Consider the following 24,905-nt stretch of genomic DNA (forward strand, 5'->3'; position numbering starts at 1 on the left):
TTTTATTCTTAGCGTTTTAAAAACAATATGCATTTTTATTATTTAGCTGACCCATTTATCACTTGATGTAGACATTTGGGTTGTTTCTATTTTTTGGCTCTTATGAATAATAGCTATAAACATTTGTATAAAAGTTTTATGTGAACATGTATTTTCATTTCTCTTGGGTGTATTAGGAGCCAAATTGCTGAGTCATATGGTAACTCTATGTTTAACTTTTTGAGGAGCTGCCAGACTACCTTCCAAAGTGGCTGCATCATTTTACATTCCTACCTGCAATCTATGAGGGTTCCAGTTTCTCCACAGCTTTGTCAACATTTGTTATTATCTGTCTTTTCAATTATGTTCTCGTAGTGGTTTTGAAGTGCTGTCTAATTGTTTTGATTTGCATTTACCTAACGGCTAATGATGTTGAACAACTTTTCATGTCCTTTTTGGCTATTTGTGTTTCTTCTTTGAAGCAGTGTCTATTCAGATGCTTTAAATTGGGTTGTCTTTTGGGGTGCCTGGGTGGCTCAGTCAGTTAAGCATCCGACTTCAGCTCAGGTCATGATATCATGGTTCGTGGGTTCGAGCCCTGTGTCAGGCTCTGTGCTGACAGCTCAGAGCCTGGAACCTGCTTTGGATTCTGTGTCTCCGTCTCTCTCTCTGCTCCTCCCCCACTCATGCTCTGTCTCTCTCTGAAAAATAAATAAACATTAAAAGTTTTTTTCAAAATAAATTGGGTTGTCTTTTTAGTGTTGAGTTTTTGGAGTTTTTTATATACTGTATTCAAGTCCCTTATCAGATATATTATTTTGAACATTTTTATCCATTCTGTGCATTGTTTTTCACTTTTTTGATGGGGTCATTTGAAACACAAAAGTTTTTAATTTTGATGAAGTCTGTTTTTCTTTTGTAGATTGTTTTTTGATGTCCTACATATCTTAGAAGCCATTGCCTAATCCAAGATCACAAAGATGTATACATTTTTTTTCTTCCAGGAGTTCATAGTTTTAGCTCTTACATTTTAGTCTTTGATTCAGGAAGTGTTAATTTTTTTATGTGGCATGAGGTAAGGGCCCAATTTTATTCTTTTGCATGTGGATAGGAAGTTGTACCAGCGCCATTTGTTGAAAAGACTATTCTTTCTCTTCGATTTTGTTGGTATCCTGGTTGAAAAATCAAGGTACCATATTGAAGGTGAATATTTATTTAGATTCCATTGTTTTCTGCGTCCATCTTCATGCAAGTACTACACTGTCATGATTACTATCGTTTTGTACTAAGTTTTAAAATTGGAAAGTATGGGTTCTCCGTGTTTTTCTCCTTTTTCAGGAATATTTTAGATATTCTGGGTCCCTTTCATTTCCAGATGACTTCTGTAGTTGGGTCAGCTTGTCAATTTTTGCAAGTAAGCCAGCTGAGATTTTGAAAAAGATTGAGTTGAATCTGAAGGTTAATCCTAACAATATTGTCTTCCAGTCATGAACATGGAATGCCTTTCCATTTATTTAGGTCTTTAGTTTATTTTAATAATGTTTTTTAGTTTTCAGTGAACAAGTGTTGAAAAATCCTGCTGAATTTATTCCTTTATACTTGATTTTTCTTGACGCAAATGTAGACGGAATTGTTTCCTTGATTTCTTTTGGGAGTTACTTACTTCTAGTATATAAACATATATTTGATTTTTGTACATTGATCATGTATCCTGTAACCCTGCTGAACTCCTTCATTAATTTTTGTAGTGTTTTAGTGGACTTCTTAGATTTTCTATATATAGAAGCATGTCATGTGCAATAGAGATGGTTTTACTACTTTTAGGATATAGATGCTTTTTATTTCTTTTTTCCTAATTAATTTCCCTAGCTATAATCTCTAGTACAACATGAACTGAAGTGGTGAGAGCAGACATCTTTGTCTTCTTAGTGATCATAGAGGGAAAGCATTCAGTCTTTTCCAATTAGATATGGTATATTAGATTTGGGCTTTTCATAAATAGTATATTTTTAGGTTGAGGAAGTTCCCTTGTCTTTCTGTTTTTTGAGTATTTTTTAAATCATGAATCATGGTTGGATTTTTTTGAGCACTTTTCCACATCTACTTAGATAATCATGTGGGTTTTGTTTAATGTATTGATATGGTATATTAAATTAATTGATATTTGAGTGTTAAACCAACTTTTAATTCCTGGGATCAATCCCATTTGGCCATGATGTATAATCTTTTTGTTATGTTTCTGGATTCTGTTTGCTAGTATTTTGTTGAGGATTTGTGCATCTATGTTCATTTGATATTACTCTGTTGTTCTCAGAGCCCTTTTGACATAGCTTGGTATGTCTCTGATTTCTTAAAGCACCTGTGTTCCTTCAGACGGTACATTTCAAATAACAGCCAACGTACCTGAGTGGCTCAGTCGGTTAAGTGTCCACTTTCCGCTCAGGCCAGGATCTCATGGTTCATGAGTTCGAGCCCCACATCAAGCTCTGCACTGACAGTGCGGAGCCTGCTTTGGATCTTCTATCCTCCTCTCTCTCAACCCCTCCTCACCCACCCCTCTCAAAAGTAAACAAACATTTAAAAATTACTTTAATAAATAAAAAAATAAAATAACAGCCAAATGTTAAAATTTGTAAAGATGGCCTTAAAGTAATTGCACTGAAATATTTTTAATGATGATAGCTTTTTTCCCCACTTTGTGTTTACTTCAGTTTGAAAACAGTATGTCTCTTTCTGTTTGCCAGATGTCCTATGAAATCTGTTCTTTCCTTCTCTAAAGCTTACCAGGTTGATATACAGAATTTATAAATTAGAACCCACATCCCCAGCTTCCAAACACAAGACATTAAACAGGGCAAGAAATTTATCTGGTTGACCATTCGATGAGCTGTAATTCTCTTTAAAATAGAAGCTTTGCTACCTTGACCTTGTCTTTCACATTAGTGTAAAAGTACCCATTCCTGGAGAATACGGAAGAACACCAAGGTTATGCAAAACCATAAAATAAATCTTTTACTAAAAAATCGGCTTTTAGAAAATGAAGAATAGATGAGTGTGGGAAAACTTTTTATATTAAAACAGAAAATATTGTTTTATATGGGAAAATACAAAATATGCAGTGATGTTTAAGCTAAAATGTAAGACTTCGAAGAAATTAAGTACTTTTGGCACAATTTTCAGTTCAACCGTGAAGAATATGAAGGATAATGAATATCCTTCATTATCTAAGGATATAAATTATTTTCTATTGATAGGTAAGAGTACATTTTGTGGAGGTTTAAAAAAATTTTTTTAATGTTTATTTATTTGTGAGAGAGAGAGACAGAGTGTGAACAGGGGAGGGGCAGAGAGAGAGGGAGAGAGAGGGAGACATAGAAGCCAAAACAGGCTCCAGGCTCTGGCTGTCAGCACAGCCTGATGTGGGGCTGGAACTCAGGAATAGTGAGATCATGACCTGAGCTGAAGTTGGACTCTTAACCAACTGAGCCACCCAGGTGCCCCTATTTTGTGGAAGTTTTTAAGGAATACTCTGAGGTGTTAAATGCCAAAAATGGTGATTTCTTCATGAACAGACTGTTGTCCTCCTTGTTAATAATTAACAAACCACACTGGGACTATTCTCTTGTCCAGTTGTAACTTTTAAATCCTATTAGTCAAATATTTCCCTTCCCTATGTTTAGATTCACATTTTCTTAATTAACTTATTGCTATACTCCACATGAGATAAAGGATTAGGTCTTTTTATGTTACTTTGTGGTCTGTGAATGCTTTGATGAAAAATGTAGATCATGATACCAGATATTTTCTTGTATGTATACCTCAAGGGAAATATTATTGAACATAAATTAAACAAGAAGACAGATTTCAGAGTGGGTATCAAATCTGGAGGCTGTTTTATTGGTAATTCCTCTGCATTTAAAGGTTGTATTAATATATGTGCTCATATTAACTAGGCTAATAGGCCACAAAGAAGCCGTACATATCTTTAGATAGGCCTAGAGAAGAAGTGTTGTCCTTTGTGCTTAACACAGCTTAAGTTTATAGTCTTCCAGAGCATAATAATTGCTAAAGAGTAGTCTTATCATAGCAGCAAACAGAAAAGATTAAAATGAAAAAGCCCTGTTTAAGTAGTATAGCAACACATTTTATCAAACATACTCCTAAATTTTGAAGAGTGATTTTTCTGCATAGGGTACCTTAAGTTTTGGGGAAAGCTTATTGTGGTCTCTGGCATTATGAGACATATGTATAAGCATTTCTGCCCTTACTGATCCTTAGACTTTTCATGGATCTCCTTCAGATCTGACAAAGGAAGTAAGTAAATGTTGGTAAATAGCTATATGTTCTGACCTGGCAGGCTCTAGAGATAATGTCTTTGTTTAGTTTAATGTTAAGGTAAATTTGGCATTCTACCTTTTTTTTTTTTTAAACTGTTTTTATGACTCTGGTACATTACTTGCTGAAAAGACAAATCTTTGGGCTGTTCTTTATATTTGTATGACTTTTATGAATAGTCTTGAAATGATAGAGAACCATTGTTAGGTTTCTTTTGGGTACCCTGTAACTGGCTAAAGTTACTTTGATTATTTTTTTTTTTCTATAGTAGGCTTTGAGTAAATTTTTAATAAGTAAAAAAATAAATATTTGCTTATCTACTTATGAATTTACCTCTTTAGTCTTGTTTAAGATTTTACCGATCTAAATAGGGAGAGATTTTGCTACATATTTTCTCACCTTGACAGTTTTTGTTCTCTCCTTACAATATATAGCATCATTTAATCCATCTTTTTTTTCTTAAGTTTATTTATTTTTTAATCTCTGCACCCAGTGTGGGGCTCAAACTCATGATCCTGAGATCAAGAGTTGCATGCTCTTCCAACTGAGCCAGCCAGGTGCCCCTCATCTTTATCTTATGCATAATCCTACAGTTTCATCAGTTCTTATGTTTTGCACTATCCTTATGCCAAATTTTGCATGTTTATACTTTTTAATATTTCTCTTAATCTACTCTCTCTCATCCTATGGCTATAACTTTTGCCTAGATTATAGTATTGTATTCCTTGTACCTTGACCAAATGTTTGAGAATTTCTTTCTTATTCCTTTACAAATGCTCTCCATGTTTATGAAGGACACATACACAATATCAGGATATTTAGAGTATAGCGAAGGAAATAATAGAACTTTAGCTCAAGAGAATTTTAAAAAATGCCTGATCTAGTCTAGCTTTTTTTCTTTATGAGGAAGAATAATGATGTTCAGAGAAATAAGCACAGTTTTCCAATGTCTCCATGTATACATGATTTTCTACTTTATACCTTGGGAGTTTACCTGATTTGGAACCGTTTTTTGACAAAAATGTTTCAGAAGCTGGTTGACAGATTGAAAATTTGGGTGGTAGAAATAGTTAATGGTTCAAATGTTTGACAATTCTAGAAAAACTGAGAGGTGGCGGGATTACTGTGAAAGATAGTGCAAGTGTGCTTGACAGTGACGACAACAAAGGGGAAGGCCCTGGAAAGGGATGGCAACAATGGAGGCAAGTTAACCTGAGACCAGAGGATAAATCGTCATCTTGTGTATATTTGTTTAGTTGTCTGGATTCCTTGTACTTGTAATCAATTTTAGAGATTACCCTCATAGAAGGAAGGGCCTGAATCCCATTCATGGGCCCAATAGTATGCTGAGCATGAATAATAGGAGTTGGGAAAATGATTTTAATGTCATGATGAGGAAGAAGAAATAAACCTATTTTTTTGTACACTACTGTGTGTCGTGCACTTTCACACAAATTATTCAAAGATGAGATGCAATCAACTCAAACATTCAAAATTCTAATTTTCATTCTGTTATCTCATTGATTTCAAGTAGAGCGGGGGTCTAGAAGGAAGTAAATTTAGGAGCTCAAAGGAATCCCTGTGGATCTCACTTACACATATTGCTGTATGATCTTGTAGGATAAATGTTTTGGAGGAATAAGCACTAGTAGCAGAACTCAGGGCTAACATCTCTGTGCACAGAGTAACATGAAAATTAGGGCTGTCGTTTTAAGATAAGTTTTCACTCCCCTCCCCCACACCTGCTGTGTGTGTCTCTCTCAAAAATAAATAAACATTTAAAAAAATTTTTTTAAAAAGGGGGTGGGGGCGGTTCCTGGGTGGCTCAGTCGGTTAAGCATCCAACTTCTGCTCAGGTCATGATCTCAAGATTTGTGGGTTCGAGCCCTGTGCTCGAGCTCTGTGCTGACAGCTCAAAGCCTGGAGCCCACTTCAGATTCTGTGTCTCTCTCTTTCCCTCTGCCTCTACCCCACTCCTGCTCTGTCTCTCTCTCTCTCTCAAAAATAAACAAACATTAAAAAAAAAACTAAGATAAGTTTTAATGTTGTTGCTGATTAATTGGGGTTTTTAAATGATTTCCTCCCTCTGCTCTTAATCAGAAACCATCACCTCTTTCTGGTAGGATTGAGTTGGAATACTTTTCAGTTAAACATTAAGGATACAGATTTTTTTTGGTCAGTTTTTTTTTTTTTAACACTTTTTAATTCTTTTTGTGCTAAGAATAATTGTAATGTAAACCTTTTTTTTAAGCTAATACCCTCTTTTTATTCCAGTCTAGTTATTTATATGCTACTGAGGAATGCAAGGTATCAGTTCCAAGGAAAAGAGTAAAATTGCCTATGTATATTTAATGAAGTGTTTAAGAGATATATAGATTGTTTATTTCATTGACAGGATTTATATAAAAATATTAAAAAGATCCGAATCAAAATAAAGTGATTGTGCCTGTTTTGATAAGAAATGAAACTGTGTTTTAAAAATTGAATATTTTTCTATCCTGGTTGCAACTGGGAGCCTATTTTCTATTTAGGACTTTCCACATTTAAGATACTTCTGATGACTGGGAACATTTTTGATATAAAAATCATGTTCATATTTTATTACAAAGGTATGCACGATTGCCTCATGAAAGGTTAATTTAAAAAAACAAAAAAAGAAGAAAAAGCAAAGAGTATCCCTGAAGATACTGAAGAGTATCCCTGAAGAGTATCCCTGAAGAAATCAGCACACTTCTGAAAGAAATCTAGTTTTGGTAAATGACAGCTATATGCACATATTTTATCTCATCCTCACAGGCATTTTCTTTCCATTTTTGTATTTCTTTCAGAGTAAGTGAAGAAAAGGAAGTGACAGAAGAACGACTCCGAGCTGAGCAGGAATCATTTGAGAAGAAGATCAGGCAGTTGGAGGAACAGAATGAACTGATCATCAAAGAAAGGGAAGATATCCTTTTTGAAAGTCCTCTTTTTTAATGTGCAGAGAGTTTGACTCTTTCATGAAGAAAACGTAAAACTCCAGAGAAATAATTGTTCTAATTTATAACAGGGAATAAATCTGCATGGGCTGCCATTTTTAGGCAATCAAAATGACACTTAACAGCATGTGCTGTTGCTTCCTTTGTGCTTGATACGGCCACCCAGCTGTTCTGCTGCTGCTGTTACACTGCGGAGCACAGATTTGTCAACTAAAAAAGACAATAAGATGTTTGGGCTTTAAAATGTAGTGTTGGAACTTGCCTAAATTCTGTTCCACTACTGCAGTTGAGCCTGAAACCTCTTTGTGTTTGGTATTCTTTCCAGCTAAAGCTTTGGCAGCCCTAAGGAATTCTACTCTGAAATCATAAAAATAATAAATAATGATAAAAAAATCCATTGTAATTTGTAGGTGTTATAATTGATAGGTGTTTACACTACAGCATAACATCACCAAAATTCTCATGGAGGAGAAGACTATCAGGTCTAGAACTAGAGACGGGTGTGTGTGTGTGTGTGTGTGTGTGTGTGTGTGTGTGTGTGTGTGTGTGTGTAATATAAATACTGCATTATTTGTAAGATAGTAAAATAACTTTCAACTTAAGAATTGTACTTTAGGGAATATGTGAGTTAAAATAAGCATATTTCTGAAGTTTCTTTTGACTGGGTGGAATTACTTATCTTTAGGTGTTTTTGCAGTGGCGTTGATATATGAGAAGTGACTGTCCCTAAAACTAGGCTGATGGATCAGCCAGCTAACCTAGTATATGACTACTTGAAGGGACCAGTGTCCTTCCTGTCAATACCATCAGTAACTTGATCATTAATAATTATTTCAAAGACTCTTCAAGTGTCAAAATAATCATATATGGACAGTAACTATACCCTTGTGAATACCAGGGAAACAGAAGTGTGAAGATAAATTAATTCACTGGGGGAAAAGCATAAAAATGTAACTGTAAAAGCTGAGTTCTTAACTTCTGTTTTTCTAACAGTGGGAATACATCATTAGAAATTAATCAGAATTTTCAGATTTGATTTGCTGAGTAGAGCATTTTTAAGTTTATTTCCCCACAATCTAGTGGTATACTTTTTCCAGTTATTTATTTTCTGTTTCTTTAGCATTTGCATAATCATCTTGGCTTTTGTCTTTTCTTTGCCTTCATTGACTTTATTGTACCTAGGCTGTCAACTCAGGCTCGACCCTCTTTTGTGATTTTCCTCCTGCTACTTTTCTCTCCCTGGTTAAAGTTAGTGCCATTTGGTCAGAATTTATAACAAACTGTGCTCAGCCACTTTGAGTCCTTCACTTCTTGCAAGGAGTAGTGACTCAGGACTTCCAAGAAAAGGTAGATTAGGAATATTTTCATTTGTAACAAAAATTCACTTTACAGGGTCTATCTTTTCCCATGTAACCACTCTGGAGATAAGTGGCTTCTGGCATTGTTTCAGTGGCTTAAAGTTTTCAGCACTGGATCTCTACAGTTCTCTTAGCTTCTTCTAATGGTTGCAGAATGTCAGCTTGCAGAATGTTTGCTCTAATTCCAGATATCAAAGTTGCTCTAAGGCAGGGAGAAAGTGAGGAGGAAGGAATTCTGGCAGTTGTGACTCCAGCTCCTTTTTTAAAAAAATGTAAAATCTTTCTCAGGGTACTGCCCCTGGTGCCCCCTCACCTCCCCTCCCTCCCGCCCCCACCGCCGGCAGTCTTTCATGAGATATTTATTGTCCTGAACTTTATTATATGGCCATGCTAAGCTGCGAGAAGGGCTGAGAAAGTAAGCATTTAACCTGTCCAGTTTATAGAGTGAAAGGCAGCAAGGGAGAAGGGGAATTGGGCATGAAGTCAGCCTTCAACTCTATCTGGTAACAGAATAAGGGAAACAGAAACCACTTTATATATAGTAGGGGGGAGATGATGATGCCTTGGCCTTCCTGGAACAACAACAACAACAAAATCAGTATTGTGTCCAGTGGAATTGGGGTGAGTTGGGGAAATAAGGTGAGAAAGAGAATCAAGGTGAGAAGGTTTGAAAGCCTGACCTCAGTTAGGGCCTCATTTATCTGGTAATATGCTTAACCAAAATGTGTGGCTTTCTGAAAAGTAAAATCTAATTTTGGTGGACTATTATATTTTAGCACTCTTTGGATCAAGATTAATGGATTTAGTGCTTAAGTCTAAACTCAGCATGGCTATGAGTGGTTTTTTTTTTTTTTTTCGTTAGCCTAAGTAGTAAGATACCTCAGGTGATTGTAGTAGCACAATTTGTCCTATTTTTCCCATGACTTAGCTCAGGGGTCAGTTAACTACTGCCATGGGCCAAATCCAGTAGGTGCCAGCTAAATCCAGCCCCGCCCATTCATTTATGTATTATGTATGGCTGCTCTTAGGGCTCCAGCTGCAAGCTGGGTAGGTGCAACGAAGACCCTGTGGCCCACATAACCTAAAATATTTATTTCTGGTTCTCTGCAGAAAAGCTTGCTGGGGCACCTGGGTAGCTCAATCGGTTGAGTGTCTGACTTTTGACTTCAGCTCAGGTCATGATCTTGCGGTTGCTGAGTTTGAGCCCAGGGTCAGTGCAGAGACTGCTAGGAATTCTCTTTCTCTCCCTCTTTCTCTGCCCTGCCCCTGCTCACTCTCTTTCTCTCAAAATAAATAAATAAACTTAAAAAAAAATTTTGCTGACCTCTGATCTGTCTGATAACCTAAAAAGGAAAGGAAAAGGCATGTAAATAAGTCCAAGACTTAGACGGATGTCATAGTTGGATCTATAAAAAGGATTTGACTTGAGCATTTATTATTATTGCGAATGAAGATTGGAGCAAATGTTAGACCATTATCAAAAATCAAAATGGTTTAGTTAATATAATTGGTTTAAGATTTTTTGAATCACCAAAAGATAAGGTGGTATTTGTAGAAGTTGTCAAAGAAGGGAGAAAGGAAGACATGATTGTTTTGTTTTGTTTTGTTTTGTTTTAATACAAAATGATGGAAGAATTACAGGAAACATCATATACATGGTAATTCAGTATGAAAAGTTGAGATAATTTAAGACCTTGAAAGTTTTGACCTTCATATATCCTGAGGTTTTATGTTATTTACTAATACTCTTTGTTTTTAAAATTTTTTTATTTTTTATTTTTTATAATTTACATCCAAATTAGTTAGCATTTGGTGCAGTAATGATTTCAGGAGTAGATTCCTTAGTGCCCCTTACCCATTTAGCCCCTCCCCCCTCCCACAGCCCCTCCAGTAACCCTCAGTTTGTTCTCCATATTTATGAGTCTCTTCTGTTTTGTCCCCCTCCCTGGTTTTATATTATTTTTGTTTCCCTTCCCTTATGTTCATCTGTTTTGTCTCTTAAAGTCCTCATATGAGTGAAGTCATATGATTTTTGTCTTTCTCTGACTGACTAACTTGGGAAGATATGATTTAAAAACAGCAACACCCATGGTTTTTATTCCAAGTAGATTGCTCAGGTGCCAAATCTCCTTTACTAGCATAAACCTGTCAAAGGTTAATATGGACAATTTTACAGTACATAAAACCCTATGAAACTTAGAAACATAAAACAAGGTTATAACTTAAAACAATATAATTTTAAATACAGATACATTACCTATCATACATGAATGATTCAGACTCTTTCATATACATGAAATCATATAATTTTAGATCATTTTGCAGTCTGTTTCTGTGTTAGGAACTATATGAATTCTTATTTTTGGAATTTTAAAATGTGTTCTACTAAATTTATAGGTTTTTTGTCTTAAAAGTTCTAATAACTTGATTTATGGCTTTATATGAACACAGACCCTTAGTGAAAAAGAGAAAAGATATTTTACATGTTTGCATTTGGACCAGGCTTTTGAAGGATTTGCTCTTATGGTAAATAGAGAATTTATTACTAAAACATAAAAATTTTTGTAATTTTTAGTCTTTGAACAAATCTTATTTCCTGAGAACTTATCTGTGTAAATGAATATGCCATTTACAAAGTCAAGCAGCCTGATGAACCTAGTAGATTTCTGCCTCACTAAATGGGTATGAAGGGAGAGATAAATCTGAAATTTAGAGAGAAATATGTCCAGTAGGAATAGTTCTGACGCATGTTAACACGTAATAGTACAAGACATAGAGAATGTAGGCATTAGAAAAGTTGATTAATATCTGAGCTAATTATATTTTCAGAATATATGTCTCAGATCAGGATGATATCAAAAACTTACAGAAGGAAAGTCAGATCTGATGTTTGCTGTTTTAACTGGTATAGTGAGGGAAGTGATAGAGAAGAAAGCACAGTGGCTTTAGAGACAAAATCCTGCTTTAGTGTTGGTTAGCTGTCTGACCTTGGGAAAGCTACTGAACTCAGTTCTGAGTCTCTGTTTCCTTCTATAATATGTGGATAGCTAATAATGCCTTCTCATTTCTTTGTCCTTCTTCACTGGGGTTCCGATGGCTTTCATCAGGTTATGCAAGTGTCTAGGCTGTTTAGAGGCCTATTAGCAGAGTGACAGTGATTTGTTCTCTCCTTTATCTTCTAATGTCTGTGAAAGATGTAATGTCTCTGTACCACTTAGACCTGTTGGGTCCTCATTGGGAGGGAACCAGGTTTGATTTTCCTCTCCCAGAAACCAGACAGAAATTTTTTTCTCTTCCTGACCTGTTACCATTATCTCTCCGATTAGGACTTAGTAAATTGAAGAGGTCTTTAGAGGTCTTTATAGCTCAGATCCTTGAGCCCATTGCATGGGTGATCATTTTAGAAACCTTGCTCTAGGAAGAAGTAATTTTTTTAAACTTTTTTTTAATGTTTATGTTTGAGAGAGAGAGAGAGCGCGCGTGCGTGCGAGTGGGGGAAGGGCAGAGAGAGAGGGAGACAGAATCCCAAACAGGCGCCAGGCTCTGAGCTGTCAGCACAGAGCCTGACATAGAGCTCAAATCCACAAACCATGAGATCTCGACCTGAGTCACAGTTGGATGCCCAACCGACTGAGCCACCCAGGCGCCCTGTAGGAAAAAAGATTTTTAAATAACTAACCTTAACTTTTTTGAGGAATGTTTTAGAATGAGCCAAGGGTCTTAGTATGTGTGTGCTGAAAATAGATTGGAGAAAATTCATAAGAATTTTATCTAATTATTTAAAAAGAAATCGCTGGTTTGAATAATGGTAATACTTGAGAGGTATTCAAAGCTTCCTATTTAATTATACATCTCCGCTACAGGAGCCAGACTAGCATGATCTGCCACGGTGATCTGTTGGATTTTGCCAAGGATAGGAACCGTACTGTAGGAAGCTCTATCCTAGATCTGGGTGCAGTGCTATTGGGTGGGTAGGGAGGGTAGGGAAGGATAGTAGAAAGAAGTTTCATGAGAAAGGAAATACGTTTCAAAAAAAAGATGTTTCTCCTTTCTAATTGACTTTTCTGGCCCATTATAAGAGAAGACAGAAGATGCTCTAGTCTTAGAAATGGTTTTGGGAGGATAAAAATTCTAACCTTAAAATGAGGATTATAGCAGAGGAGGGGGTGCTTTGGTGTTTGGTAGTGTCATATACAAATACAGCTAAAGTACATTGCCATACACCTTATCAGCTCTGATGAATCTTGGCCTTTCTGTTTTCAATAAATTGTGGGTTTTTGTTTTTTATGTTTACAAATTGAATTCTCTGATGACAGAATATATTCTGTGTACTTGGATAAAGTCAGTGTATTCAAGTTAACAATTCCTAGACAGTATTATTTTACTAATCTAATAATTATCTCTAATACTGTGGAAGTTGTGCTTCTTGAGGCCATTTTATTTTCTCTCTGATGCTGTATAAAGTTAACAGGTTTTGGGCCATTATTATTGGATATTGCCCTGGAATGTCATTAAAATCATGATAACAGATTAAATAACTCTTTCTATTTGTATTATAGAAAAATAAGCATGTTTAAGGAAAGAACTGATTATTACTAGCATTGTTGTTGCCTAAACTGCTCTTAAAGATTATCTTGTTCTCTTAAAAATACTTGGATATTAATGTGGACTACAGAGAGGAATTGAGGATAAATGTTTACAGAATGTTGAAAAATTATAAAACTTTATCCATATATTTAAATTTCATTCCAGTAAGCCTTTAGGTGTTAAGCTACTCTGTGGTAGTGAGTTGTATTTACACTTTACTTGTCTGGAACTCATCCAAGAATAAAAATAATAAGTACTCCTCACCTGCTGTGGTCCCCTTTGTATGCACTTCTCTTGTATGAGCTGTCATGTGGATAATAATAAACTCATTATCTGGTGTCTAGTTTATAAGTCCAGTGCAGATTAAAAGCAGAAAATTAGAAGTAAGGTTTGGAGCTACAGTGAGAATCTTTAAGCTGACAGGGGACTCCACGGGAAAACTATTAAAAACCACCTAAGAACTGAAAATGCGTATCAGTCCAGAACTCTTTCCACCTCGATATATCGCAAGGCCTTCATAAATTAAGTGCAGGGCAGTAGTTAACATTCATAGTGATGATCCTGAGGCATCGAAACAATAACATTAAATTACTTTTATCCCCTGTTACTTTTTAGTACTTCTAGTACTTCTTTTAGTAAGACCTCTAACTTTTATATATTGGTTTCCTATTTACAGAGCACTTTCTTGTATACTTTTTAATCTTCACAATAACACAGTTAGGTGAGGCAGATACTCTTATTCTCATTTTACAGGTAAAGATACTGGTCTGGAGAGGTAATTGAAACAGCCCATTGCAGTTATGAGTGAAATCTTTTGACATCCCGTGGCTTTCCCTTACACCAAATCATTTCTGCAGCAATGAATGATACAAATATCAATAAGCCTTGCTTTTCTAGCCTGCTTTGCAGTTAAAGCACAGTTTTACAAAAATTTGTAATACATTTTACAGTGCTTTGCTCTTCAAAGTTGGTTAAATTTTTTTTTTGTTTTTTGGTACTTAACCTAAAATTATCCAGAAATCCAGACATGTAGAATGTTCCTGAGATTTTCTTGTGTCTTGGTTTTTCTGTTCAGTCACCAAGCCTTTATCATTTCCTTCTGAAATTCTGAGCCCATTGTTTTTTGCTGTTGTTTTGAACGCTTCACTGTGTGCCTCCTCCATTACTCTATAGTATCCTTTCATCTCTGTCTCTGTTCTCTAGCCCTTTACCTAACTTCATCCCATCATTGCTGCTGGGCTAGTCTTTCTTAAGGACTATTTTTATTACATCACTTGCCTTCAAATCCCTTTCCATGGCTTCTTAATGGCCCAAAGTATCAAATGCACGCTCTTAATTTTAACGTTTAAACACTCAGTTGCTGATATCACATAATATATGTGACCTTCATTTTTATGACTCCCTTCCTTGTGTGGTCCATACATATTAGGAAAGCCTCATTGGGTTTTTTTTTTTCTTTATTTCAGTTATTTCTATTTCTGTGTCATTGTTCCTTTTACTCAGATTCTTCTTCAATAACTCTTTAAGACATTTTCTCTGACAATTTTTTAATAGTATTTGGCTTTTAGGATTCTTTACCTGTACTAACTGCCCTAACTTGTGTGTCTTATCCTTCTTTGAGCAACTGTGGTGTTCTTGCAGTGCTACTGGATTTTGAATAAGAAAGCTTACATCAGAGTCTTGGATCAGCTGCTTTATACCTTTGTGTCTTTATACAAGTCATTGAATGCAGGAGCATTTCAATGGCATTTTATGGGAATCAGGCACTTTACAATGACTTTAAGTCTAAGACTTAAGTCTGAGTAGGGGTGAGAAAGTGAAAGTTGTGAATAAAAGGAGATGTTGTCCAGCCAAAGGGGTATCTAAATTTGAAGGAATGTTTTTTAGTTTAAGTCTGGAAGAGAATTTTGAGCATATTTATGTGTCAAAACAAATGTGCCAGCAAACGATTAGACCTGCTTTCCATCTTATAGTACCTTTTCTGATTTTTAGTTCTGTGAAAATGAAACAAATCTTAAATTCTGATAAGTTTATCCAGTTGCTAAATTTACATGCTTTGGGGTATTGAGATATGAGATTGTGCTTTTCAGTCTCTTTGCCCTCTATTCTGGGTTTAGCAAGGTTCATTTGTTTATGTATGTATATATTTTAGTATTAGCTGTGGACAGAATTGTGTCCCTCCAACATTCATATATGTAAGTCCTAACCCCATCAATGGGACTGTGTCTGGAGATGGGGTTTTTAGGAGGTAATTAAAGTTAAATGAGGTCATACGGGTCAGGCCTAATCCAATAGGACTATGGCCTTATAAGAAGAGGAGGAGATATCTCTCTCTTTCTCTCTGGCCCCCTCACCCCCCACCCTGCACCTTATGAGGATACAGCAAGAAGGTGGCCAAGAAGAGAGCTATCACCAAAAACCAAACCCTGCAGGGCCTTATTGGACTTGCCAGGCTCTCAAACTGTGAGAAAGTAAAGCTCTATTGTTTAAGCCACTTAGTTTGTGATATTTTGTCATTCCAGCCTAAGCAGATTTAGACAGTATTTAACATGTACTTAGTTCTTTGGTAATTTTATTCTTTATTCTATAAAGTATAAGGTGAAAAGGCCTTTCAGTGTATCTGTACAAGAGTAGTGTTTCTAAACATTATTATGTTTTCAGATATCATTCTCTAATCATTCTCCCTTATTTTTATTCCCCTGGTTGGGCGTTAATGCACTTTGAAAAATAATTTTTAAAATATTATTTTGTATTATTTTTTAATGATATTTGCTTTTAGGGATTTCTTTACCTTATTATTGTCTGAGATCCTTTTAGTATCTGTAGTGTACCAATTTTATAATGAAACAAAGCTTTACTTTCCCAGTTTGATTTTGATAGTGTTTTTATTTCCTTGGCATGTTGAAGGCTCCAGATGTGGAGCCTTAGGACCCTGGAGAGCAACTGCTTTGTTACTTTATAGTGAGTAACACTATGATTCAAACAAGTGTGTACTGGGGCTTGAAAGCTGCCCTGGAGACTAAGGGATTCATTTGTTTTTGATGCCCACAGGTAAATAAGCTCAGCGGACTGAAATACAATATACATATATATACATATATACACATGTATATACACGTATATATACATATATATACATATATACACATGTATATACACGTATATATACATACATATATATATATATATATATATATATATGTATTTACATCTCTTTAATTAAAAAAGTTTTTTCAGTGATAGTTCTGCACTGGATGAATAGTACTAAATCTAGCATCATTTAAAATTACTTTGGGAAGTTTCAGTAGTTCTTGAATGAAGAATAGACTTTCAGTAAATCAATCTCATAATTATTATTATTTGGGAGAGTTCATTATTTTGTTTAGTCTTTTACATTACTGATCTTTGAAGGGCTATTCTGACGTAATCTCTTCAGCTAGATCCATTTGCCATACTACAGTTAGTAATTGCCTTACACTTGAAGAATGTAATGAATGACTTTATTATTAAGGAGTAGCAAATGTGTCTTAGCGTTCTTTAGTGTGGCCTTCATTTATGAATGCTTAAATGATTCAGATGGAAATATCCTCACTTCAGTTAGAGACTTATACAGTAACATTTCCTTTTTTATTTTGATAGTTATGCCTAAGATTCTGCATTTCCAGCTCTAAGTTTTCAGAAGTAATAGCAGTAATTATTGTATAATCATGTAATGATCAGAAGTTAATTGAGTATCTGAAATAGATCTCCCTATAGATAAGATGGTGAAGATTGATGCTTTCTCTCAATTTTATTATCTTTTGCTAATACAGAAATACCAATCTGTTGATCTATTTTTTTGAATCCTCAGGCTTGTGAAGAGCACAGCCAAATGGAGAAATAGTTCTTTGTGTCCAGTCTTAATTAGTCCTCGAATTTCTAAATAAATGTAGCCTAGAAAATCCTAATATCTAAAGATAATATTTGTTGTGTTCCTGTTGATCAGGGTTTTTTTTTTTTTTTAATTACTTTTTTTTTTTTTTTTTACTTTAGAGAGAGCATGCTTCATTGGAGGGGAGGGGAAGGGAGGGAGGCAGGGGGAGAGAGAGAGAGAGAGAGAGAGAGAGAGAGAGAGAGAGAGAGAGAGAGAGAATCTTAAGCAGGCTCCTTGCTCAGCACAGAGCTGGACACGGGGCTCAATCCCACAACCCTGGGATCATGACCTGAGCCAAAATCAAGAGTCGGATGCTCAACAGAGTGAACCACCCAGGTGCCCCATGTTGGTCAGTTTTTCAAATAGTTTTTATGATATGTGTATTTTATTTTGGGGCCATAGCCTATAAAACCTTTTTCCATACAAAAACTGATAAACACAGGAAAAGTGGCCAGAGGAAAAGGAGAAAATAAGAGCTGAAACAAACAGAAAAGGTTAGACATAGTAATTGCCCTAGAGAAAATTTGCGTTAGAGACAGTTTGACAATAGAGAAAAGAACCTATGGCTATGGTGACATAGCTATTAGTCTAATGCAGGGAAAAGTTACCAAATAGCCACCTCTGTCTCACCTTAGTAACTCCAAGGCATCAGTGTTAAAAGCACAAGAACTAGTTAAGCAGTCTATAGAAGCAAAGGAAATAAGAGGAAGTTTCCATATGATGGTGAGTGTAATCATTGGGTGATAGCACAGCATATTCTTCGTATGGTACTATATAGTAATTTGAGATAGCTGAGAAGTGCTTTATGCTCCTATAGCAGCTTTTTTTTTCTTAAAAAATATCATATGAAAAGTCCTTTTTGTAAACTCTCAGTTAATTAGAGACCAGAAGTCTCAAATATGACTTATCTCAATGTGTATATCAGGAACACTGTAGTGTTTTGGAAAGAGCACTAGAATCCTACAACTTGAAATCTTGACTTAATTTTGCCTTAAAGTAGTTGTTTGGCCTTGGATAAACCTCTGCAAGTCTTAATTTCATCAGATATAACATGTGAATAATATCTGAACTATTTACCACATGAAGTGGTCATATTTTAGCAAATTGTTTTTCAAAAATTTTTTTTCAAAACTATAAATGTTCTATAAAAATATAAGGTCTACAAAAATGTTTCCTTGCCCTGAAAAAGTTTACAACATAAATGGATATAAAGCCATGGTTGACAAATCTTTCAAATACTATCTTTTATTTCAGATATTATTTTCTATTTGAAGATTTTTTTTTTTTTCCTTTCAGAGTCCATATTCAAACTTCTGTTGCCCAGAGAGTAACTAGGTTTCTAATTTTTGAAGAGACGATACATATTCTGAAGCAAAATGTTTTTGGCTATATGAGGGAATATCCTTTAAAAATTTTAAAGCACTTTTAAGAAAGCTTATTGCCAAGAGAAATCAGGTAGGAATTGCTAAGGAATCTCCAAGGCATAGGAGAGATCTCAAGGAAAAGAAATCAGAAGCAAAGCTGAAAAGGCTAGGACTGGATGGAGCGTAGTTAAGGGTGTTTTATGAATCTGGGTCAGTATTAAGCTTTTTTGTCTATAACAGAAAATGCCAGGGGCGCCTGGGTGGCTCAGTCGGTTAAGTGTCCAACTTCTGCTCAGATCATGATCTTGCAGTTGGTGGGTTCAAGCCCTGTGTTGGGCTGTGTGCTGACAGCTCAGAGCTTGGAGCCTGCTTCAGATTCTCTGTCTCCCTCTCTCTCTAACCCTTCCCTGCTTGTGCTCTCTGTCTCTCTATCTCTCAAAGATAAATAAACATTAAAAAAATTTAAAATGCCAGGGGCTCTTGGGTGGCTCATTCGGTTAAGCATCATGATCTCACGGTTTGTGAGTTTGAGCCCTGCGTTGGGCTCTGTGCTGACAGCTATGAGCCTGGAGCCTCCTTCAGATTCTGTGTGTGTCTCTCTCTCAGTCCCTCCCCCGCTCACGTTCTGTCTCTCTCAAAAAGATGAATAAACATTTTTTAAAAAATTCAAAGTAAGGTAATCAAAACAAGATATGTATTTGTTTATTTTTCATGTAAAAGAACATCTGAGTTTGGGCAATTTTAGACAGGTACGACAACTCCATACGTTTTAGGGAGCCACACTTGTTAACTTGATGTTCTAAGTTCAGCTCTCATGTAGGCATTCTAGTCAGCATGAAGGAGTCCGCTAGTTTTGAAAAGTTTGTACTCAATTTAGTTTTAGTTTTAATTTTCAGTTGTTGGAGTTAGAAATACAATTGCTTTTTGTATATCGATTTTCTATCCTTTGACCTTGTTAAATTGTCACTTGTTCATTTTAATAGTTGTTTTACAGATTCCTTAGGGTTTTTTTATTCAAACAATGTGCCATCTGCAAATAAAAACAATTTTAGTTCTTTCTAATCTTTATGCCTTTTATTCTTTTTCTTGCTTTATAGCAGTACCTCTGGTTAGGTATTTAATAGAAGTGATGACCAAGAACATTCTTGCTTTGTTTTATATCTTAGGGGGAAATATATATTTCATCCTTAAGATTGATATTAGCTATAGATTTTTAATAAATGCCTTTTACCACAAGGAATAATTTTTGTTTTCTTCCTAGTTTGCTAAGAGGTTGTTTTTTGTCTTTTTTTAGTTGTGAATGGGCATTGATTATTCATAGCACTTGAACAGTCTTACATATTTATTTTCTATTTCCCTTATGGGACATCATTTCTGTCTTGTGCACTATTTTTATTTTTTTATTTGAGAGAGGCACATGAGTGGGAGAGAGGGTCAGAGGGAGAGAGAGAGAGAGAGAGAGAGAGAGAGAGAGAGAGAGAAAATATCTTAAGCAGGCTCCATGCTTAGTGTGGAGCCCAGCATGGGACTCAATCCCATGACCCTGGGATCATGACCAGAGCCAAAATCGAGAGTCAGACACTCAACCAGCTGAGGCACCCAGGCGCCCCTGTCTTGTACACTATTGTACACTGAGAATCTAGTACAATACCTGGTACTCAGTATGTACTCAAAAAATAATGGTTACATGAATGAGTTGTTATTCCTGAGTTACTGGATCAGACTCTTGAGAGAAAACTTCTACTTCATTGCTGGAGCAGCACAGTCATAGTGCTCTACCACCACCTAGTGATACTGTATCTAAATTGTAGTAAAAGCTTCTTAGGAGATGAATAAACATGTGAGAGCCGAAACCACAAATGCTTGGACTGATGTGACTCTTACACTGTTGAAATAAACATATACTCACTGTATATACCAAGACTGTGTCTGAGAGTTAGCAAATCTTTTCACATTTAGGAGGTACCAAAGTGTTTTATGTTTTTCTGGATGCTAGAAAAGGACGAAGGATCACTCTAATTACATATGTTAAAGAAATAGAATAAATTGTGAAAGTTGACACAAGTAGAGTGAGAGCAAAGGCATTTCCAAATTTGTATTCCTGCCCTGTCAGCATTTACTTGCTGTTAGGTGCTAGCTAAACTTGAATTTTAAACTACAAGGCTTTTCCAGTTTCTTAATTTCTTGTACTAAATATTTAATATATCGCCAGAAAGTCCATCTTGTGGCCAAAAAGGATATTTTAGGTTTGTTCTTAAAAATCCAATACCTTAGTTCCACAGAATTCACTGAGGCATAAATGTCGAACTGATTTATCTGCTTCATCAGAGAGCATCTTGGAATGAAACCATCTGTCTACTCTACTGGTATGACTACCCCTGTGTATTTTCATCTCTTAACCTCCCTTTAAAAAAATGGACCAGGTGCCACAATTTAAGTATTAAAAATTTTCTTATTGATGTTTAATGATCAGTCTTTTAAAACATTGATATTTTTACATACAGGTTAGCTCTTCTTATCAAAATACCCTAGGGTGGTGATGTTGGGAGTACTGTTTCAGTAATAAAGATTATAGTGTGGATAAGTTCCCCACAAGGCCCCATGATGGTAATACTCCTAGATTTTGTCTTTAAAGAAAACTGCTGAGAGGCAATAATTTTTTTTTTGTATGTGTCCCATTTTCATTAATGCATGGTAATTGATGGAGTTGCAGTGACTTGTAGCAGTAATGAGTTCTAAACATAATAATGCACTCTTTTCTAATAAGTGAGCACTGCTGGGGTTTAAAAGCATACTAAATCAGTTGCTTTAGTATGAATTTATTAGTTTTTTTCAGCATTAGCTTTAATAGTAGTTATTTACATAAGCGTACATCCCATTAACCGCCATCAGGGCTGGAAAACATGCTGAACTGTTCATATTTTCATATAATTATTGAACATAATGGTTTCATTTGCATTTCTAAACAGTGATGTTTCTGTCAGCCTTGGAAATAGTGTCTTTACGCAGTCCCTATTTCACATCCACTTATTTGACATCGTTAAATTTTATGCTAATGTGCTTCCCTAGAATATCATCAGTAGGACAGATGCTTGTGCTTTAATATACAAATCAGGGATGCTTTTCCATCCCCCAAATGGTGAAGGAAATTTTTAAAAAATCTGCACTTTTAGATATAGAGTCTGTCTCCATATAAATAGGTTTACGAAATAAAACTTTCAGGATTAAATGTTATAATCTGGTTTTCTCTTCAAAATGTGTCGTTCATTACAAATAGCTATCTACCTGACTAGGGTTAGTTTTGTTGTCTTGACTGAGATGATTCTTAGTAAAGATCTTGTTGCTTATGAATATTTAGAATTCTGCTTCTGCAGTGTTGATCTTGAGATGCACGTTTTTCGGTGCCTTTGAATTTATCAGACCACAGTGTTAGCTCTGAAAGTATTCTCTACAATTTTGTTCCTTTAGTTTCTTAACTTGGATCATAATACCAATGGTGGAAACTGTTACGTTAATGCTCTTGGGTATCTAAGCTTTTTGTATGCATTTAGGAAATGTCCAGTGTGAGAAAAAATGAGTCACTTGATGGGGAAGGGTACAGGATGGGAGGCCAAGAGCATGTCATTGAGGTAACAGAACTAATAGGGAAGGATAGGTTTTATGGAAAAAAACAAAAATAAAAAAACCTTGCCTTTTGGACTATGTGTACTGTCGGCTTTTGTTTCTGCAGCATTTGTGGATGGTTTTGTGAATGTTGTCAATCAGATGGCTGGAAAATTTGAAATCATCAATAAAGCAAAGAATTGTTTTGGGAGTTGACTCAGGTCTTTTTGGTGCCCACTACGAAGGTACCGCCACTTTTTGGTCTTTTGGAGCCCCTTTTTTTCTTGTGTTCTGACAGCTCGCAGCAGCCGTTTGCTGTGGACTCTTAGTGGACCTGCTATGCCAGAGCTGACTTTGCAAAGTTCAAAATGCAAGTCTGGCAATCTGGCAAGATAGGGTATAGAAGCAGCTTTAAGAGTATTCTTGCCCCAAATTACTTGCTAAAAATATATTAGAACTGATATAACATAAAACTGATACAACATAAAAGGATTTTTTGCATAGAAATGTTCTTTGGCTTAACAGGTCAAGAGGCAACTGAAATTTTTGCAAAGACTTCTGTTCTTTGGGGGATTGCCAGGGAAGAAATATGGTAAGGATTGTGAAGAAACTACAACAGAGGGGAAGTTTCATAGCCATTCATTTTTACCCCAACTTCTTCATGAATTTTCTATACCATCTCTTAAATAGTCTGAGATTAGTACTTCTCACCGTGATGGGATCTTCTGAACTATCGTATTGAAAACGTTGGCCATACCCTTCTATCCAGGGGAAATGTAGCCTTCATTGTTGCCAGATGGATGTATGTGAAAATTTGTTTAAAATGCTGAAAATTTAGCCTCACTTATTATAAGCAAGGCAATAGTTTCAGCTATTCATAAAACTATTTGTGATTACATTCTTCAGTGACAGATTTTTTTGGTTGGGTGCAGTTTGCCATAAAACTAGAAATACATTCCCTGTTGCCAAAACATACCATTTATATTTTCCTCTTTGTCCCCATTTCTTTCTTTTCTGGAAAGAGGTTTAATGTTGAGATGAAAATTTCATCTGCCTTTTCAGTTTTAAAGTGCCATAATATTTAATCTGACAACTAGTAGAACTTCTACTACCTTCAAGACAGCAAAAGAAGTGTGTTTTAAGTGCCTTGTGATTGGTTTCCAACCCCTACTTAGAGGATAAAATAATTCTAAATTTTGGTTTTGGACAGGTTTTTGGTAGGTTTCTTGTAAAGTTAAAAATTTGAGAAAATTCGGGTATCTTCCATAAAGTGCCAAGTGGTTGGGAAGACATTATATGTCTGTTTATACTTATTTTCTCCTTTGTGGCTGGGGAACACCATTACCACCTCTCTTTTAGAGATGATGAAAGTGCTTAGAAATAACCCCCAAGCATGTGAGACACCTGAGCACCACCTGTCCTGCAAAGCTGCAGGGACTCTCGGGCATTCACTGCGGGACACCTGTTCAAAGAAACTTTAATTTAGGGTGTTTGATTTCTCACTACATAGATTTTCTGTATTTTTTCATCATTAGCTAGGACAGCACTTTTAGAATTTTCTAGCCTCTGGATATAGTTACAAATATGTATCTGTTAATCTTTCCTCAACTCTATGACTAGTGCTAACATTTGAGGAACTAGGGAGAGCCAAGGGAATAGTTGGTAATTAATGCCTTATTCAATTATAGATGTCTACCTTATTTCTTCCTGGTTTTAAAAACAGTACATGTGCTTTATAAAACATTTTGGAAGATTCAGAATATTGCTTCCTCCTTGAAACCATCAGTATACATCCCATTTGTCTCTTCGCAGGTCACCATTTCCTCATGGCTTGAGGAGCGACCTGGATGCAAGTAGGTCTAATTTGACATCACCATCACCATGAACGCTAGCATTTTCAGCTCTCTTGCCTTTAATTTTGTATCAATTAGTTATACTCTTTAAAAGTGAAAATATTAAACATCTCTTTTAGACACAACAGAAAAGTAGCCAGAAGATGTTGAATGGCATCTATTTATAGTAATAACTTGCCAGTTTGGTTGTCTAATGGTATTTGAGAAAGTTCTCTGCTCAGTTTTGTGATTATGCTTAGGTCTTTCCAGTGAGGAAGGGGAGAGAGGACTCAAAAGAAACAGAAATCTGGAATTTATGTGATTTTAGATGAAATGTTGGGAAAATAAAATTTTCATGGAGCTCATTTAGTGCTTAGAACACCTCTGCTTTGCTAAGCCAGGTAGTTAGTTAGATAGCCCTGGGATGTGTGTAAATGACCGACCTCTCAAAACTTCAAGTTCCATCTCTGAAAAATTAAAAATTAAGATAATTATAGTATTTACTTCAAAAAGTTATTTTGAAGATTAAATGAAATAATGTGTATTGTATGCTTTGTATACCTTGACTGACCACATTAGAATCACTAGAAACAGTGTTATGTTTTTATCTGTTATTGACTTTGTAGAAGCAGGCAAAACTAAGGAGACCCTAGCTTCCTTTACTCACTTTATTCCCATCTTCTAGTCCCTTGCCATTTTGAGGGCACCCCATTGTTTTGTATTGTCAACATCACTAGGAACACCCAGGGGGACTTGTCAGAAATGCAGAGTCTTGGGCTATGTGCCAGACTTTATTTTTTCAGAATCTGCATTTTAATAAGATCTCTGTATATTACGCACTGTTTGTACTAATTCCTTGCAAAACGAGTGTTTTGTGTAAGAGAGATGGGCAGTGGAGCTTTTATTCTCTCATCTAGGTTCTCACTTCTCAATATATAGCTTCAGATAGGATGGAATGT

The 24,905-nt window shown here is 35.7% G+C and overlaps 1 protein-coding gene across 1 annotated transcript in view; it reads left to right on the forward strand.

The window, feature by feature from the left end:
* The window catches only part of KIAA1328 (KIAA1328 ortholog), a 349,319-nt gene that overhangs the window by 39,992 nt on the left and 284,422 nt on the right, over nt 1–24,905 (forward strand). The window contains exon 5 of the mRNA XM_019465357.2: nt 7,143–7,258. Coding sequence (XP_019320902.2) covers nt 7,143–7,258 — 116 coding nt within the window. The remainder of the gene's footprint in view (nt 1–7,142; nt 7,259–24,905) is intronic.

Source organism: Panthera pardus, unplaced genomic scaffold (genome assembly GCF_024362965.1).
Source record: "Panthera pardus isolate Hobbes unplaced genomic scaffold, ASM2436296v1 HiC_scaffold_15, whole genome shotgun sequence".
In the NCBI taxonomy this organism is placed as follows: Eukaryota; Metazoa; Chordata; class Mammalia; order Carnivora; family Felidae; genus Panthera; species Panthera pardus.